Genomic DNA, 17070 nt, shown 5'->3' with positions numbered 1-17070 from the left:
AAAGTAATTTTCAATATTTTTGTGTTTTAGGAAGAACTAACAGAACTAAAAAATGAGATTTCTCTCTATGAATCTGCTGCAAAATTAGGAATACTGCCGAGTGACTCAGAAGGAGAATTAAATATAGAACTCACTGAATCATATGTGGATTTGGGTATTAAAAAAGTCAACTGGAAAAAATCCAAAATTAACAGGTATTGAGAGGATAATTTACTGTAGAAGAACCTACATTAATAATACTGATGATGCCTGGTAAACAGGCGGCACCAGGCAGGAAATGATGAGCTGAGCAGAGGTTCTTAAATGTAGGACAGCACAGTATGTTTTAGTAATTTTTAATGAAGTATATCAGAAATCAAAATGAACAGAAACCTCGAGTATTTATATTATACTAATGTCTTCAACATCAAATATGTACATCAGTTTCATTAAAATGGTTAATTTAGTTAAAATATACAAAGTTAATTTGAAAACATTATCTGTTTTAAGGTGAAGGCTTATTATTTTTATATGTTAACACTGTATGTTTCAAGCAAGTACCTTGCATTTGTGAATGGTATATGAGAACATAAACATTAGTTTTTCTTTAAAAAGGAGATTCTGTCTTTTTCTGTTGTAATCAAGTCAATTCTGACTCATGTCTTCCGAGGTGCCTCGGGTGGGTTTGAACTGCCACCCTTTTTAGTTAGTTGTCAAGCGCTTAACTGTTTGCACCACCCAGGGGCTCCCTGTCTTTTGTACCACTACTTAATATCGATATTTTAGCAATCTTACGGAAGCGGGCACTTTAGAGTTCCTCCCAGGGGCTGATGGGGAGGGAGTGCTGGTAGTGGAAGAGGGTATCATTTTAGGTATCTTTAACAGTTACAGGATGAATGAAGGAGAGACTGTGCCTTTCAGAAGCACTTGCTTTGTGGAAGGTGCTGTGGAAGACTCTGAGAATAAAGATAGAAGCAGTCCCTCCCACAAGGGCTTATGTTTTGTCTGGGGATAGGAAGACATACTTGTAAGCAACTAAGCATTAGGTGCTAAGTGTTATACTTGATATATCAAGGAGAAGTTTACTACCTTTTGTGCTTCAAGTATCATACAACTAAACACAAATATATAAATCTCTCGAAGAGTTTGCTCCGCAATAGATTTTAGAAGTTATGTACTTTAACAGTGGGAATCTATTTTAAGAATAGTGAGATGAGATGTGTCCTAGCACATATTAGGCACTGAATGATAGCTATTAGTATTTAATTGATGATGATGATTATTAAATTATTGTTATTTAATAGATTGTTGTTGTTGTTAGGTGCCATCGAGTCGGTTCTGACTCATAGTGACCCTGTGTACAACAGAACGAAACACTGCCTGGTCCTGCACCATCCTCACAATCATTGTTATGCTTGAGCCCATTGTTGCAGCCACTGTGTCAGTCCCTCTTGTTGAAGGTCTTCCTGTTTTTCACTGGCCCTCTATTTTACCAAACACAATGTCCTTCTTCAGGGACTGATCCCTCCTGATAACATGTCCCAAGTATGTGAGACGTAGTCTCACTATCCTTGCTTCTAAGGAGCATTCTGGTTGTACTTCTTCCAAGACAGATTTGTTTGTTCTTTTGGCAGCCCATGGTATATTCAGTATTCTTTGCCAACATTATAATGGCGTTCAGTGCAACTTGGACTTCTTCCTTCAGAACCATTGGTTCCTAATCGTATGCTACCTCCTAAAATGGTTGAACGTCGACCAATTCTTTTTGGTACAGTGACTGTGTGTATTCCTTCCATCTTCTTTTGATGCTTCCTGCATCGTTTAATATTTTCCCCGTAGACTCCTTCAGTATTGCAACTCAAGGCTTGAATTTTTTCTTCAGTTCTTCAGCTTGAGAAATGCCAAGTGTGTTCTTCCCTTTTGGTTTTCTACCTCCAGGTCTTTGCACATATCATTATAATACTTCACTTTGTCTTCTTGAGCCCCCCTTTGAAATCTTCTGTTCAGCTCTTTTACTTCATCATTTCTTCCTTTTGCTTTAGCTACTTGACGTTCAAAAGCAAGTTTCAGAGTCTCTTCTGACATCCATTTTGGTCTTTTCTTTCTTTCATGTCTTTTTAAGGACGTCTTGCTTTCTCCATGTATGATATCCTTGATATCATTCCACAGCTCGTCTGTTCTTCAGTCATTAGTGTTCAACACATCAAATCTGTTTTTGAGGTGGTCTCTAAATTCAGGTGGGATGTGCTCAAGGTCATACTTTGGCTCTCTTGGACTTGTTCTAATTTTCTTCAGCTTCAACTTGAACTTGCATATGAGCAATTGATGGTCTGTTTCACAGTTGGCCCCTGGCCCTGTTCTGACTGATGATATTGAACTTTTCCATCATCTCTTTCCACAAATGTAGTCAGTTTGATTCCTGTGTATTCCATCTGGCGAGATCCATGTGTATAGTCACCATTTATGTTGCTGAAAAAAGTTATTTGCAATGAAGATGTCGTTGATCTTGCAAAATTCTACCACGCGATCTCCAGCATCACTTCTCTCACCAAGGCCATAGCTTCCAATTACCAATCCTTCTTTGTCCCCAGCTTTCGCATTCCAATCACCAGTAATTATCAATGCATCCTAATTGCATGTTTGATCAATTTCAGACTGCAGAAGTTGGTAAAAATCTTTGGTCTTTGGCCTTAGTGGCTGGTGTGTAAATTTGAATAATAGCCGTGTTAACTGGTCTTCCTTATAGGCATATGGATATTATCCTATCACTGACAGTGCTGTACTTCAGGATAGATCTTGAAATATTCTTTTTGACGATGAAGCAACGCCATTCCTCTTCAATTTGTCATTCCTGGCATAGTAGATCATATCATTGTCTGATTCAAAATGGCCAAAATCAGTCCATTTCAACTAAGTAATGCCTAGGATATCAATGTTTACACATTCCATTTCATTTTTGACGATTTCCAATTTTCCTAGAGTCATACTTCATACATTTCATGTTCCGATTATTAAGGGATGCTTGCAACTGTTTCTTCTCATTTTGAGTCCACATCAGCAAATGAAGGTCCCGAAAGCTTGACTCCATCCACGTCATTAAGGTCAACTCTGCTTTGAGGAGGCCGCTCTTCCCCAGTCATTTTTTGAGTGCCTTCCAATCTGAGGGGCTCATCTTCCACCACTATATCAAACAATTTTCTGCTGCTGTTCGTAAGGTTTTCGCTGGCTAATCCTTTTCAGAAGTAGACTGCTGGGTCCTTCTTCCTCATCTGTCTTAGTCTGGAAGCTCAGCTGAAACCTGTCCGCCATGTGTGACCCTGCTGGTGTTTGGAATATCGGTGGCATAGTTCCCAGCATCACAGCAACATGCAAGCCCCCAAAGGATAACAAACTGACAGATACGTGGGGGATTTAATAGATTAATAATTATTTAATAGCTATTATTATTTAATATTATTTAATATATGATTTCTTAAAATCATTGATCAGATTCTGTATTAATCCACTTTTAATTTGATGCATACTTTGTAAAAAATTCTTGATCCTCATTTCAACCTCGTGAAAAATGAAGGATCTATTGTTATGTATTTTTGAGTTGGGAAAAATGGAGCTCAGAGAGGTGAACTTCTTTGCCCATGAAGACAGAGATAATTAGTGGCAGAACTGGTATTTGAACCTTAAAACTTTAGATGCCAGGCCGTTTTCTGCATGTTCATATTTACATGAAAGTGAAACCTTTTTGCCTTAAACTTCATTCTCTTTATGTCTGTTATTTTTGAGGATTAAAGATTTAGTTCATGCCAAAAAAAGATTTTTTTCCCCTCCAATTCATTATTACTTTATTTTCATTTATTCCATAATCAACTCAAGCATTGGGTAAGTAGTAAATTTACCATATATATATTAATCTTTTCAAATAGGCTTACTTCATCCTGATGTCTATTAAAATATATTCTACTAATTTTGCCCTTTCTATTAGCACTTGTACCCAAAATCCTATAGAAAGTTAAAGCATATTCCTATAGATATTAATTAAACGCACGACAGCAGACCATTATTGTAGTAAAAGGAATGTCAGACCCTTTCTACTGAGAGAGAAGGGAATGACTGTGCAGAATAAAGTACAGAGTGGGTAGTCACTGAGGTCCATCAAAAAGACATTCAATGAAGTACGGGATAAGGGAAGGAAATGTTTAGCTTATAGTCATTCCACCCACTCGCATTTTAATAGATGATAATTCTGCTTGGAAGAAAACTGAAAACATTTATTCTCAGATCAAATTTAGAGGAGATCTAGGAGAGAGGAGATCTGTACCGTTCCTCTGATAGACTGTGACTCTTAGGATAGAGGAAGCAATGGTTTCCCCAGGGCTGACAATTTTGGTTCTTTGTTGACTGGAGCTGCTTTCAAATCACTGATCCAAATGTCAGTGGCTCCAAGCTTATTTTACAAACTACCACCTCCCTTAAGCTACTGCCTAGTAAGTTATAAGGGTTTAGCCTCAATGTTCTATTTCATTTTCATGGAATTTGAGTAGCTAAATCAGTATGCAGCTTGCAGATAGCTTCCTCTCTCTCGTATTATAGTTGGCTGCTAAGCTCAAATAATAAACATTTAACAAGTGGAATGTCTTTTCTCTTTGGTCTTCTCAGCAGGCTTCATAAGGGACTACAGTTTATTTGGCTTTAGGGGAACTGACTTCCACAGGGCTCAGTAGTAAGCCTTATGCCTGGTCACCACCACTGGCTTTTTCCCTCTTGAGGACAGAAGAGAAAATTATTTTAGCAAGTACTTTCTCTGCTCTCTGACTTGGCTCCCTGCGGGAGCACAAGATGTGCTATTTCCGTGATCAGCATTCAGTAAGAAAAGAAATTAGGGATGCCTAATTTGTTAACTGAGCAAAGTGAACGTTCTGCTTAAAGTTAGTTCACCACATCTCACACCGTGGGAAGACATATTGTTCTTTTATACTTCTTGAATAAACATTGCTCTTAGGTGCTGTTGAGACAGTTCTGACTCACAGTAACCCTACACACAACAGAATGGAACACTGCCTGCTCCTGGGCCATCCTCACAATGGTTGCTGTGTTTGAGCTCATTGTCAATCCATCTAGTTGAGGGTCTTCCTCTTTTTTGCTGAACTACTGTACTGAGCATGATGTCCTTCTCCAGGGACTGGTCCCTCCTGATAACATGTCCAAAGTATGTGAGACAAAGTCTCGCCATCCGTGCGTCTAAGGAGCATTCTGGCTGTACTTCTTCCAAGACAGATTTGTTCATTCTTTTCGCAGTCCATGGTATATTCAATATTCTTCGCCAACACCATAATTCAAAGGCATCAATTTTTCTTTGGTCTCCCTTATTCATTGTCCAGCTTTCACCTGCATATGAGGCAATTGAAAATACCATGGCTTGGGTCAGGCACACCTTAGTCCTCATGGTGACATCTTTGCTTTTCATCACTTTAAAGAGGTCTTTTGCAGTGGATTTGCTTGATGAAATGCGTCGTTTGATTTCTTGACTGCTGCTGCCATGGGCGTTGATTGTGAATCCAAGTAAAATGAAATCCTTGACAACGTCAGTCTTTTCTCCATTTATCATGATGTTGCTTATTGGCCCAGTTGTGAGGATTTTTGTTTTCATTATGTTAAGGTTTAATCCATACTGAAGGAAACCAATAAGCTAATGATAAGACCCTTTAGCTTAGAATTTAGAAATGAGGAAATGTAGCCTCTTTTCCACCAGCCGCTCCCTCCTCCTGTAAAGATTACAGCCTTGGAAACTATGGGGCAGTCCTACTTTGTCCTACAGGGTCACTATGAGGAATTGACTCTGCAGCAATGGTGTTCCCCCACCTCCCAGCTTCAGACAACCACTAATCTACTTTCTGTCTCATGTTGATTGTGAGGTGCTGGCAAGTCCAAAATATGCAGTTCAGGCGACAGGCTGACTATTCCGTCAGTTTTGTGTCCCAAAATTCATAGGTCAGGCAACAGGGAAAAGATTCCTGCAGTCTTGTGTCACAAAATCCATAGGTCTGGTAATGGGAAGAGTAACGAGTGAAGGAGTTCTGGCAGAATATACCCTAAGGAAAACTTCCTTTCTGCTCTTAATGCCTTGAACTGATTGGATGAGGCCTACCTGCATTATGGAGAGTAATCTGCTTTGAGGCCAACTGCTTTAATCATATGTAACTACTTCGTAACAGCATTTAGATTAGTGTTTGACCCAACAACTGGGTGCCATTAGTCAAGCCAAATTGACACATAAAATTGACCATTACAAGTTGTAAGAGTTCTTTATATATTCTTGATACAAATCCCTCGTCAGATATATGATTTGCAAATATTTTATTCCATTTCGTGGGTTGTCTTCTCACTCTCATGACGATGTTCTTTGAAGCACAAAAGTGTTTAATTTTGAAGAAGTCTAATTGATCTATTTGTACTTCCGTTGCTTGTTCTTTTTGGTGTTATATCCAAGAAATTATTGCTTAACCCAAGGTCACAAAGATTTACTCCTGTGTTTTCTTCTAAGAGTTTTACGGTTTTAGCTCTTACATTTAGGTCTATGGTCCATTTTGAATTAATTTTTGTATATGGTATGAGAGGGATCCAAATTCATTCTTTTGTGTGTGGAAATTTAGTTGCCCCGGTACCATTTGCTGAAAAGACTTTTCTCACCCCACTGAATTTTCTTGGCACCCTTGTTGAAAATCAATTTACCACCAATGCGAGATTTATTTCTGGACTCTCAATTCTCCTCCATTGATCTGATAGTTCTTCTATTTCAGTATTGTGTTGGCTATCCTGGGCCTCTTGTATCTCCATATGAATTTTAGGATCAGCAAAGAAGCCATCTGAGATTTTGACAGGAATTATATTGCGTCTGTAGATCAATTTGGGGAATATTGCAACCTTACTAATGTTGTCTTCTGATCCCTGAACATGGGATATCTTTCCATCTATTTAGATCTTTAATTTCTTTCTGCAGTGTTTTGTAGTTTTCAGTGTTGCATTTCTTAAGTTTATTCCTAGGTACTTTATTCTTTTTGCTGGATTATTTTCTTAATTTCATTTTTGGATTATTTATTATTAGTGTTTAGAAATATAATTTATCTTGTATCCTGCTACATTGCTGAATTCACTTATTGGTTCAAATAGTCTTTCTAGTGAATTCCTTAGGATTTTTTATATACAAGATCATGCCATCTGCAAACAGAGATAGTTCTACTTCTTTCTTTCCACTCTGGAAGCCTTTTATTTCTTTTGTTTACCCAGTTGCTCTGGCTAGAATACTAGAATCATGTTGATTACAAGTGGTAAGATTGGACATACTTGTCTTGTACCTGACCTTGGAGGAAAGCATTCAGTCTTTTTCTACTAAGTATGATGTTGGCTATAGGTTGTTTTTCACTCAACATTTTGTGAGATTCATGTAGCATGTAGCTATAGTGCATTCATTTTTATATATCAATATATATGTGTGCATGTGTGTGTATCTTTTTGTATGAATATATCACAGTTTTTCTATTCTCTTCATAGATTCTTAGGTTGCTTCCTAGTGCAATGTGCATGCATTTCTGTTGGGTATATACCTAGAAGTGGAATTGCTCGTAGTATGTATGTTTAATAGATAATGTCAAGCTGCTTTCCAAAGTGATTATGCCAATTTATGCCTCACCAGAAGTATATGAGAGTTCATGTTGCTCTATTTTCTTGTCAATACTGGATATTGTCAATCTTTTTTTTTTTTTAGCCATTTTATGTGTAGTGATATTGTGGTTTTAATTTGCATTTTCTGAATTGTGACTGAGGTTGAACTTCTTTTTAAAAAATATGTTTATTATGTTTATTGGCTGCTTGTGTGTGTGTGTATTTTGTTGATATGTAGGAGTTTTTGCCTTTTCACTCACTGAATATGCCCTCTTAAATCTTTATTTAGCCTTATACATTAGTTTTACCATCTGTTTGGAAGTGCTGTTTTTGTTAGGGTTTTTCTGGTTATTCTTGCTTGTTTATTCTTCAAAAGGAACTTCATAATTAACTTGTCCTACTCCAGGAAAAAATTCCTGATAATATTTTGATTAGGTTCACATTAAATATATACATTCACCTAGAGAAAATTGAGTTGACATTTGTACAGTGTTGAACTTTTTTAATCTGAGAACTTAGTATGTCTTTCCATTTGCTTAAATCTGTTTTGTGTTTTTCAAGAATATTATAAAGTTTTCCATGTTTAGGTTTTACACATTTCTTGTTAAATTGATGCTTAGGTATTTTAAATGGGGTGTTCTTTTCCTTTATTTTTTCTAACAGGCTATTGTTTCTATGTATAATTTCTATATATTGTGTTATAACTTGTTGCATTTCTCATTGATTGTAATAATTTTTTCATTATCTTTTGGGTTTTTCCTCTTCCTTTCCACTTATGCTCCAAATTGCTTTCTCTTTTATGGTTACATTAGAGGAGCTATATTTAGATACCAATACTATAAATGCTCTTTTCCAAAGTGGCTGTACTCTTTTGTACTACCAGTAGCAATGTGTGAGAATTCCAGTTTTTCCACATCTTTGCCAAAGCTTGGTATCATCAATTTTTTTAATTAGAACCATTCTAGTGCATATGTGGTGGTATCTCACTGTGGTTTTAATTTTGTGTTTTCCAATGGCCAATGATGTTAAAAGGTCCTTGGGGGCATAAACAGTTTGTGGTCAACTACTAACTTAAACATTGGCAGTTTGAACTCACCCAGTGGCGCCACAGAAGAAAGGCTTGGCAGTCTGCTTTCATAAAGATTATAGCCAAGAAAACCTTACAGAGCAGCTCTACTCTGTAACACGTGGAATTACCGTGAGTCGGAATAGACTCCATGGCAGTGAGTTTGGTTTGTTTTTTTTAAATGATGTTAAGCATCTTTTGATGTGTTTGTTTTCCCTTTTTCTTTTTTTTGCCAGTGTGCATATTTGCCATTTGTACATACTGATGGGTGAAGTGTCTCTTGAAATCCTTTGCCCATTTTTTTTTTAATTGAGTTCTTTGTCTTCTTATTATTGAATTGTAAGAGTTCTTTACATATTCCAGGATACTAGCCCTTCATCTCATACATGTGCTATAAACATTTTCCTCCAGTCTCTGCCTTGCCTTTTCATTTTCTTAATCACGTTTTTTGAAGAGCTAACAAAAGAGCTTTCATGAGTTCCAATTTATCAAATTTCTCTATTATAGTTTATGGTTTTTATGTCTATTATAGTTTATGGTTTTTATGTTTTATTTAATATTTCTTTTTTCCTAAACCAAGGTCACAAAATTTTTTCTATTTTTTCCTAGAAGTTTGATTGTTCTAGTTCTTACATTTAGGTCTATGATCTATTATAAGTTAATTTTTGAGAGTAGTGCAAAGTGAGAGTTGTTCATTTTTTTCCATAATGATGTCCAATTGATCTAACACCATTTGTCAGAAAAACTTTTCTTTCCTCATTGAATTGCCTTGGAATCTTTGTTGATAATCAATTGACCATGTATCTGTGGATCTATTTCTGTATTCTCCATTCTGTTTCATTGATCTATATGTACTCTACTATCTGTTGTCTAATGACTGAAAGTCATTATTTTATTGGTTTCTAGTTGTTTAAGACAGGAAGATTAATCAGGGCATTAAATATTGCCTTATCATGGGGCCAGAATAGCCCCAGACTAAAGTTTGCACTAAACCTGATCTAAATTTCAAAAATGGGATGAGAATTTCTGCCTTTTGCCATGATAGAGTAACAAGGACCAGGTTTATCTTCCAAGCCCCATTCCAGGAAAACCTGTGGTTCTTTTCCTGGCCTCAGGGTAATTTCCTTGTGAGCATACCCAGATCTCTAGAGCTCTCTCAGTGTGTAGCTGTCTCTGGCCCCGTGTTTTCTCCCTCAAATTCTCACATTTGGCCTCCCCATAACTCTTTCTCTGCAGCTCCGTGAGACTGCAAAGCTCTGTTTGGGTTTCCCCTCTCTGTGCTATGGCTGTTTCCCTTCTCAGTATCACTATACTGAGCTGTTTGAATGATTGAAAACCATTGTTTCATATATTTTATTTAGTTTCCTGGTTATCTAAGGCAGAAGGATAATAAGTCTGCTCCTTGTTACTCCATGGTGATAAGAAGCAGAAATTCTCATCCACTTTTTGAAATTTATTGACACTTAACATTGGGTTGATATTAAGCATGGTTTTATTTCTGTTTTTTTTTTCCCCCAGGTGCTCAGATATTCACCCAGTCTTGTGTTTTAATAAATTAAAAGAGATACACGAATTGTTTAGGATGGCTAATATATACTTTTTTTTTTCTTAATTTTTATGTTTCTTTTGGAGTCATAAAAGGCATACATATATAGTCTGCAATTTACCAAAAACAAAAATGCAAGCCATGTTGAAGATCACAGAGCTAAACTCCTTATAGTGAGGCAGCAGGACTGCATAAGCTTGGATATGGTCTTCCTGTGAATAAAGTTATTTCTGTATGTGGGGACATGGCAAAGGTACTCTTGCATATGACAAAGAGTTTGAAATACTAGTATAGTACCAGGTCACAAAACATGGCTATCACTATGGCTAGTAACTTTTAAGGAGCCCTGGTGTCTCAGTGGTTCAAGCGCTAGGCTGTTAACCAGAAGGTCAGCAGTTCAAACCCACCAGCTGCTCCATGTGAGAAATGTGGCAGTCTGCTTCTGTAAAGATATACAGCCTTGGAAACCCTATGGGGGCAGTTCTACTCTGTCCTGTAGGGTAGCTATGAGTTGAAATCGGTTAGTAGCTTTTAAGGAATTACCGTGCGTGATTTGCTACTAAATTTAATCTTAAAAATTGCAATTTCTCTATTAGCATTGTGCAGCAAGAAGACCCAAATGAAGAGCTTTCCAAAGAAGAAGTCATTCTGAAGCTGAAAGCAGAAGTACAATGTTTACTGGGTAGCAACTCAGTGAAGCGCCAGCTTGTTTCCCAGTTGCGAAATGAACTCAAAGACTGTCATAAAAAAATTGAAGATCTCCAAGAAGTGGAGAAGGATGAGAAAAGCATGAAGGTTGATGTTTGTTGAGTTTGTAAAGTTAAAGGACTATTTTTAAAAAGTGTTAAGAAAACTTTTATATTTTACACATTTAAATTAAACCTTTAGCTTTCAGAGGTTCATTGCCTTTTGTAGAGGTAAAGTTTAAAGAAGGAAATGCCACTTAAAGGAACATATTTTCTGGTTAGTCTTGGCACCTAGCAAATGCGATGTCAATTAGGTCAAATTCCTTTACAACAAATACAAAGAATCATTCTACATAACAAGGTGTCTGTATTGCCCTAAGTTTGGCCTGTACCAACAGTACTCTAAAATCTAGTTAAAATAAATTCTCCACAATGGAATCCTATGAAAGTTCTCTGACTCATGTTCTTATAACAAGAGTCATTTTGTAGAAGGAAATTATGTTGTAGAGGTACAGATGGGAGAGGAGCTGAATCAAGGTGAGACGTCAGAGTCATAGAATCAAAAAGCTGAAATCCACCATGAGGCTGGAGGCAAATCCTAAGGCAAATTGAAGTGAAAACACACAACTAATAAATTCAAAAGCAAATCAAACCCATTGCTATCAATTCCAACTCATGGAGACCCCATATATTACCAAGTAAAACTGCTGCATAGGGTTTTCTTGGCTGTAATCTTTATGGAAGCAAATAGCTAGGCCTTTCTTCCATGGCGCCACTGGGTAGGTTTGAGCCGCCTACCTTTAGATTAGTGGGCGATCGTAAACCGTTTGCGCCACCCAGAGACTGACTAATAAATAGACCAAGGTTATTTCCACAAAATCATGTTATCTCAGAGGTCCTTAGGGCTGCTCTTCTTTAACAGCTGCCCTTTTCCCGTTCTGTATGTCACAAATCCCAACCCATCTAGTCTCCCAATAGAAAATAATACATAAAAGACTGAATAACTATGGAAAGGAAAGGGAAAAATGAATGTAGATGGTATATTCCTTTTCCTCCTGTACGGAAATAACTTTTTACTTCCTGCTTTAGTACCATTTTTTATCCTGATTCTTTAATTAGGAGTTGTGTTCATTAAGACAATCCTTCTATGATGCTTATTGTAATGGAATTTTAATTGTGGGTAATTTATTTTGCAGAAATAGTAGTGTGTTCTAAAGCTCTGTCAAGGCTGGTGTCTTTTTCTGTGTAACTGTATTTGATGAGTACAGCATTGATTTCAATTTTAATCACCAAATGAGAAAGCCCCACTCATCTACTAGGACCACATTTAACGTCTTTAAGTAAAACTATTTTGTTTCCATGTGTTTCTTAAAACAAGTGAGAATGAAAGAGTGTGTCTCAATTTGTATGAGAGATTAGAGTTCATTATTTTAAGCTTCTTGGTGAGAATAGCCCAAGATTTAGGAGAATAGGAACCCAAATTTGAGTCTGGGCCTTAACTTATCTGGCTGCTTTCTTTGTTCTGTGATGCAGATTCTAATGGCATTTGCTACACAGATATGCTTGCCCATGTGTGGCAGTTGTTGGTGGGCACACCTTGTGTTGTTTTTGTAGCCTTCCTCTTTACTTCTATAGTCTGGTTGATCAGTAGATCAAAGAAGGCTGTCCCATAGCTGAATACTCTTTTTGTCCAGCTGCTCTTTGGCTAAGGTGTTTTCTCAACATTCTACATCTAAACTCTGGTTTTTCAACCCTTCCTGCTTATGTCTTTTCTGCTTCGGTTACTATATAGGGATTTCTTGAGAATATTGTCTTGATAATTTTCTGCATGTTTTCTCAGTAAATATTTGTGAAATTAGTACATTTATTGATCCACTTGCTAGATGAGGGAAAGGGAGATGAAGTAGTAGTGTAACCAACAGATAGTGTAATACAAGAACACTCAAGTTCATAGTCATAAAATTTAGCCATGAACAACTTCAGACTTTACCTTTGCCTCTTATTTCTCATATTTTTTTTGATGGTGCTTTTTATTTAATCTGTAAGTCAGAAAGTGTGGTTGGAAGGTACGTGGAGGAAGAGCAAATCAGTGAATTTAAGCATATATATATGTATATATACACACACACATACACATATATGGATATATTTTTTTAAGCTATGCTGTACAGGGTCTTGTGGGGTTCAGTGATGAAAGAAACGAAGGCCATTCCATGAAGGAACTTAGAATCTAGAACAGCACTATCCAGTAGAAGTATAGTGCAAGAGATGTGTAATTTAAATGTTCTAATAGTCCCATTAAAGTAAGAATTAAAATCAATTTTAATAGTATATTTTATTTAACCTAATATATTTAAAATATTCTCATTTCAACATGTAAATCAATATAAAAATTATTAATGAGATATGATTTTTTTTTTGTACTAAGTCTTTGAAATTTGGCATGCATTTTACACATTTCATTTTGGACTAGCCACATAACAAGTGCTTAGTTGCCACATGTGGTTAATGACTACCATATTTAACAGTGCAGATTATATACAGAGATGGATATCTATAAGTGTGTAATAAACCCATTGCCATTGAGTTGATTCTGACTCATAGTGACTCTATAGGACATAGTAGAACTGCCCCATAGAATTTCCAAGGAGCACCTGGTGGATTCAAATTGCTGACCTTTTGGTTAGGAGCCATAGCTCTTAACCACTGTCCCACCAGGGCACCTGTATAATAAGGGAGATACTAATTATGAACAAAGAGCTATGAGAAGGAATAATAACTTGGTGTCTTAGTTATCTAGTGCTGCTGTAACAAATACCACAGGTGTATGGCTTTAACAGACAAATTTATTCTCTCACAGTTTAGGAATCTAGAAGTCCAAATTCAGGGCACTAGCTCTAGAGAAAGGTTTTCTCTCTCTGTCAGCTCTGGGGGAAGGTCATTGTCTCCTTTCAACATCTGTGGGCCCAGCATTCCTTGGAGATCTCTGCATGCCTTTGCTTCAATCTTCCCCTGGGTCTAGGCAGTTCTTAGCATAGGGAAACCCAGGTCCAAAGGATGTGCTCTGCTCCTGGCTCTTCGTTCTTGGTGGTTGTGAGGTCCGTCTCGTCTCTCCTTGCTTCTCTCTCCTTTTATCTCTTGTAAGATAAAAGGTGTGACTCAAGCAAGGGTGTGACTCAATATATACCCTCCACTGATCCTGAACATATAGAGGTTAGGATTTACAACATATTGCAAAATGGAGGATAATCACATCAGATCACAAAATGGAAGACAACAACACAATACTGCAAATCATGGCCTCACAAGTTGACATATATTTTTGGGGACACAGTTCAATCCATGACACTTGGGTTGGGGTGGGATGATAAGGTGGCCTTAATGAAGTCATTAAGGAGGGAACATTTGATCTCTGTCCTGAAGGACAAATTCAGGAGACAAGATAGAAAAGACATTTCAACCATGAGCATAGTATATAAGTTGGTGTGACTACAGAGTGAATATGTGGTTAGAAATCTAGTTGAACTTCTCTGCTAGCTATAGGGAAATATATTAAGAGAAAGAACATATTAGCTCAAACTTCCCTCAACATCTTTTTAAAGAGCGCTGGGTCATCAAAATCCTCCCCCTAAAGCCTCTCAAAGTAAAAATATTTACTATGTAGTCTCTTTGCCATGTTTCTTGTAGGAACATCTTAAAGGTACAGATATATTTTTTGGTTTCTATATACCTTGTAGTACATTTTAGGAGCCCAGGTGGTGCAGTGGTTAAGAGCTCAGTTGCTAACCAAAAGGGTCGGCAGTTGGAATCCACCAGCTGCTCCTTGGAAACCCTATGGGTCAGTTCTACTCTGTCCTGTAGGGTCTCTATGAGTCGGAATTGACTCGATGGCAGCAGGTTTCGTTTTTTTGGTTTAGGTATTTTTAAAAATCTTTATGATCTTTATTTAGTTTGATTTTTTTTTTTTTATTCTTTAGATGAACATTTACAGAGCAAATTAGTTTCTCATTAAACAATACACATATTGTTTTGTGACATTGGTTGCCAACCCCATGATGTGTCAGCACTCTCCCCTTCCCGACCTTGGGTTCCCCATTACCAGCTTTCCTGTCCCATACTGCCTTCTCATCCTTTCCCCTGGGCTGGTGTGCCCATTTAGTCCCGTTTTGTTTTATGGGCCTGTCTAAACTTTGGCTGAAGGGTGAACCTCAGGAGTGACTTCAGTACTGAGTTAAGAGTGTCCAGGGACCATACTCTTGGGGTTTCTTCAGTCTCTGTCAGACCAGTAAGTCTGGTCTTTTTTTGTCAGTTAGAATTTTGTTCTACATTTTGCTCCAGCTCTGTCCAGGACCCTCTGTTGTATCTCTGTCAGAGCAATTGGTGGTGGTAGCCAGGCAACATCTAGTTGTGCTGGACTCAGTCTAGTGAAGGCTGTGGTAGTTGTGGTCCATTAGTCCTTTGAACTAATCTCTCCCTTGTGTCTTTGGCTTTCTTCATTCTTCCTTGCTCCAGACAGGGTGGGACCAGTGGAGTATCTTAGATGGCTGCTCACAAGCATTTAAGACCCCAGACGCTACTCACCAAAGTAGGATGTAGAACTTTTTCTTTTAAACTATGTTATGCCAATTGAACTAGATGTCCCCTGAGACTATGTCTTCATCTTTATGATGTTTAAATGAATAAAGAACTTATAGAAATAGAAAAGGAAAACAGATTACAAGAGGAAAAATGTGCAAAGTTATATAACGAGACAAACCAGAGAAGATAAACAAATGAACAGTGAAGATATGTGAGAGATTTCACTCTGGTGGCAATAAAAAGAAATGCAAACAAAGGCAATTGTTAGATTTCCCCATTAAATAAAATGATTATTTGAAGATAATCACTGTTATTGGAGGTGAAGAGAGTTGGACAGACTCAAGTACTACCTGACAGTATAAATATGTATAACCTCTCTGGAAAGCAATTTACCAAAGTCTATCATTAGTCTTAAAAATTTTATCTGTTGAATAAAATAAATATCCATGAGTCCATACTGATACAAATACAGAAATAGAACAAATGCTAAACTTAGTAGGTGAAAAGTATAGTGAGAAACAGGATATTTACATCGTCTCAAAGGATCTCTTCATAAGATACTTAGTAATTGCAAATGGATAAAAAGTAACTTTGGAATGGAGAGACCTGGCTAACACCACCTTAACCAACTGGTTAAAGTTAAACATCATCACTGATGAGATATAGCAATATCACATGCCTCTAATACGACGCACTAGAAAGGACACACCGCCACCTCTGTGGCATTCATGCCAAAGGTGCATGTCCTGAATTTAATAATGAAGTGACATCAGAAAGACCCAAATTGAGGGACATCCTACAAAATGACTGGCTGGTACTCTTAAAAAATATCATAGGTTTCAAAGACAAAAAAAAAAAAGCCACACCAAGGAGCTGTTCTAGGTAGGAGGAGACTAGGGAGACGGGACAGCTAAATGAAATGTGAGATCATGGGTTGGATCCTGGGCCAGAAAAAGGACATTTGAGGAAAATTGAGAAATTTGTATAAGTTTTGTAGATTAATTAAATAGTATTGTACCAGTGTTAATTTCCTGGTTTTGATCATTGTACTGTGGCTATATTTAGAGAAGATGGGTGAAAGGTATATGGCAATTATTTTAACTATTTTTGCAATTTCTTTGTAAATGTGATTTTATTTAAAAATGGATACTTAAAAAAATTTCAAGAACCTGAATAACTTTTAACTTCTTTTTAATCAGACTAAAACAGGTAGCTCAGAGACACCAACTAATCAATTATGGCCCAACTCTTCTACTTCTGACATGATTGTCAAAGATGATATTCTGCGACTTAAAAATGAAATTCAAGTTTTACAGCAACAAAATCAGGTGATTAATTTTTTTCCTATATTTACAAGAATTTTCGTGGCTTCATTAAATACAGTGTATATAATAGACTTTTCAAAGACAAAGAGGCAATGTGAGTTAGTAACAAGTTTATTAGTAGGCTATTATGGATGCCAGTTATTTCCCTTTACTAGTGGTCCTTGGGCGGTAGTTTCATCAGAAGGTCAGTTACTAGTGGTCTTGGGCAGTGGTTTCATCAGGAGGTCAGTTACT

The 17070-nt window shown here is 37.1% G+C and overlaps 1 protein-coding gene across 5 annotated transcripts in view; it reads left to right on the top strand.

The window, feature by feature from the left end:
* The window catches only part of CEP152 (centrosomal protein 152), a 102981-nt gene that overhangs the window by 42994 nt on the left and 42917 nt on the right, over positions 1-17070 (top strand). For all 5 annotated transcript variants that reach the window (XR_002825615.1, XM_023740652.1, XM_023740654.1 and 2 more), the window contains 3 exons: positions 31-194; positions 10844-11042; positions 16711-16839. Coding sequence is in view for 4 of the 5 variants with exons in the window: in XM_023740652.1 (XP_023596420.1) it covers positions 31-194; positions 10844-11042; positions 16711-16839 (492 nt within the window). In the remaining variant the exon portion in view is untranslated. The remainder of the gene's footprint in view (positions 1-30; positions 195-10843; positions 11043-16710; positions 16840-17070) is intronic.

Source organism: Trichechus manatus, unplaced genomic scaffold, assembly GCF_000243295.1.
Source record: "Trichechus manatus latirostris isolate Lorelei unplaced genomic scaffold, TriManLat1.0 scaffold00161, whole genome shotgun sequence".
Classification (NCBI taxonomy): domain Eukaryota; kingdom Metazoa; phylum Chordata; class Mammalia; order Sirenia; family Trichechidae; genus Trichechus; species Trichechus manatus.
Note: the sequence above shows the minus strand (reverse complement) of the source record. Positions and strands in the feature narration are given on the sequence as shown.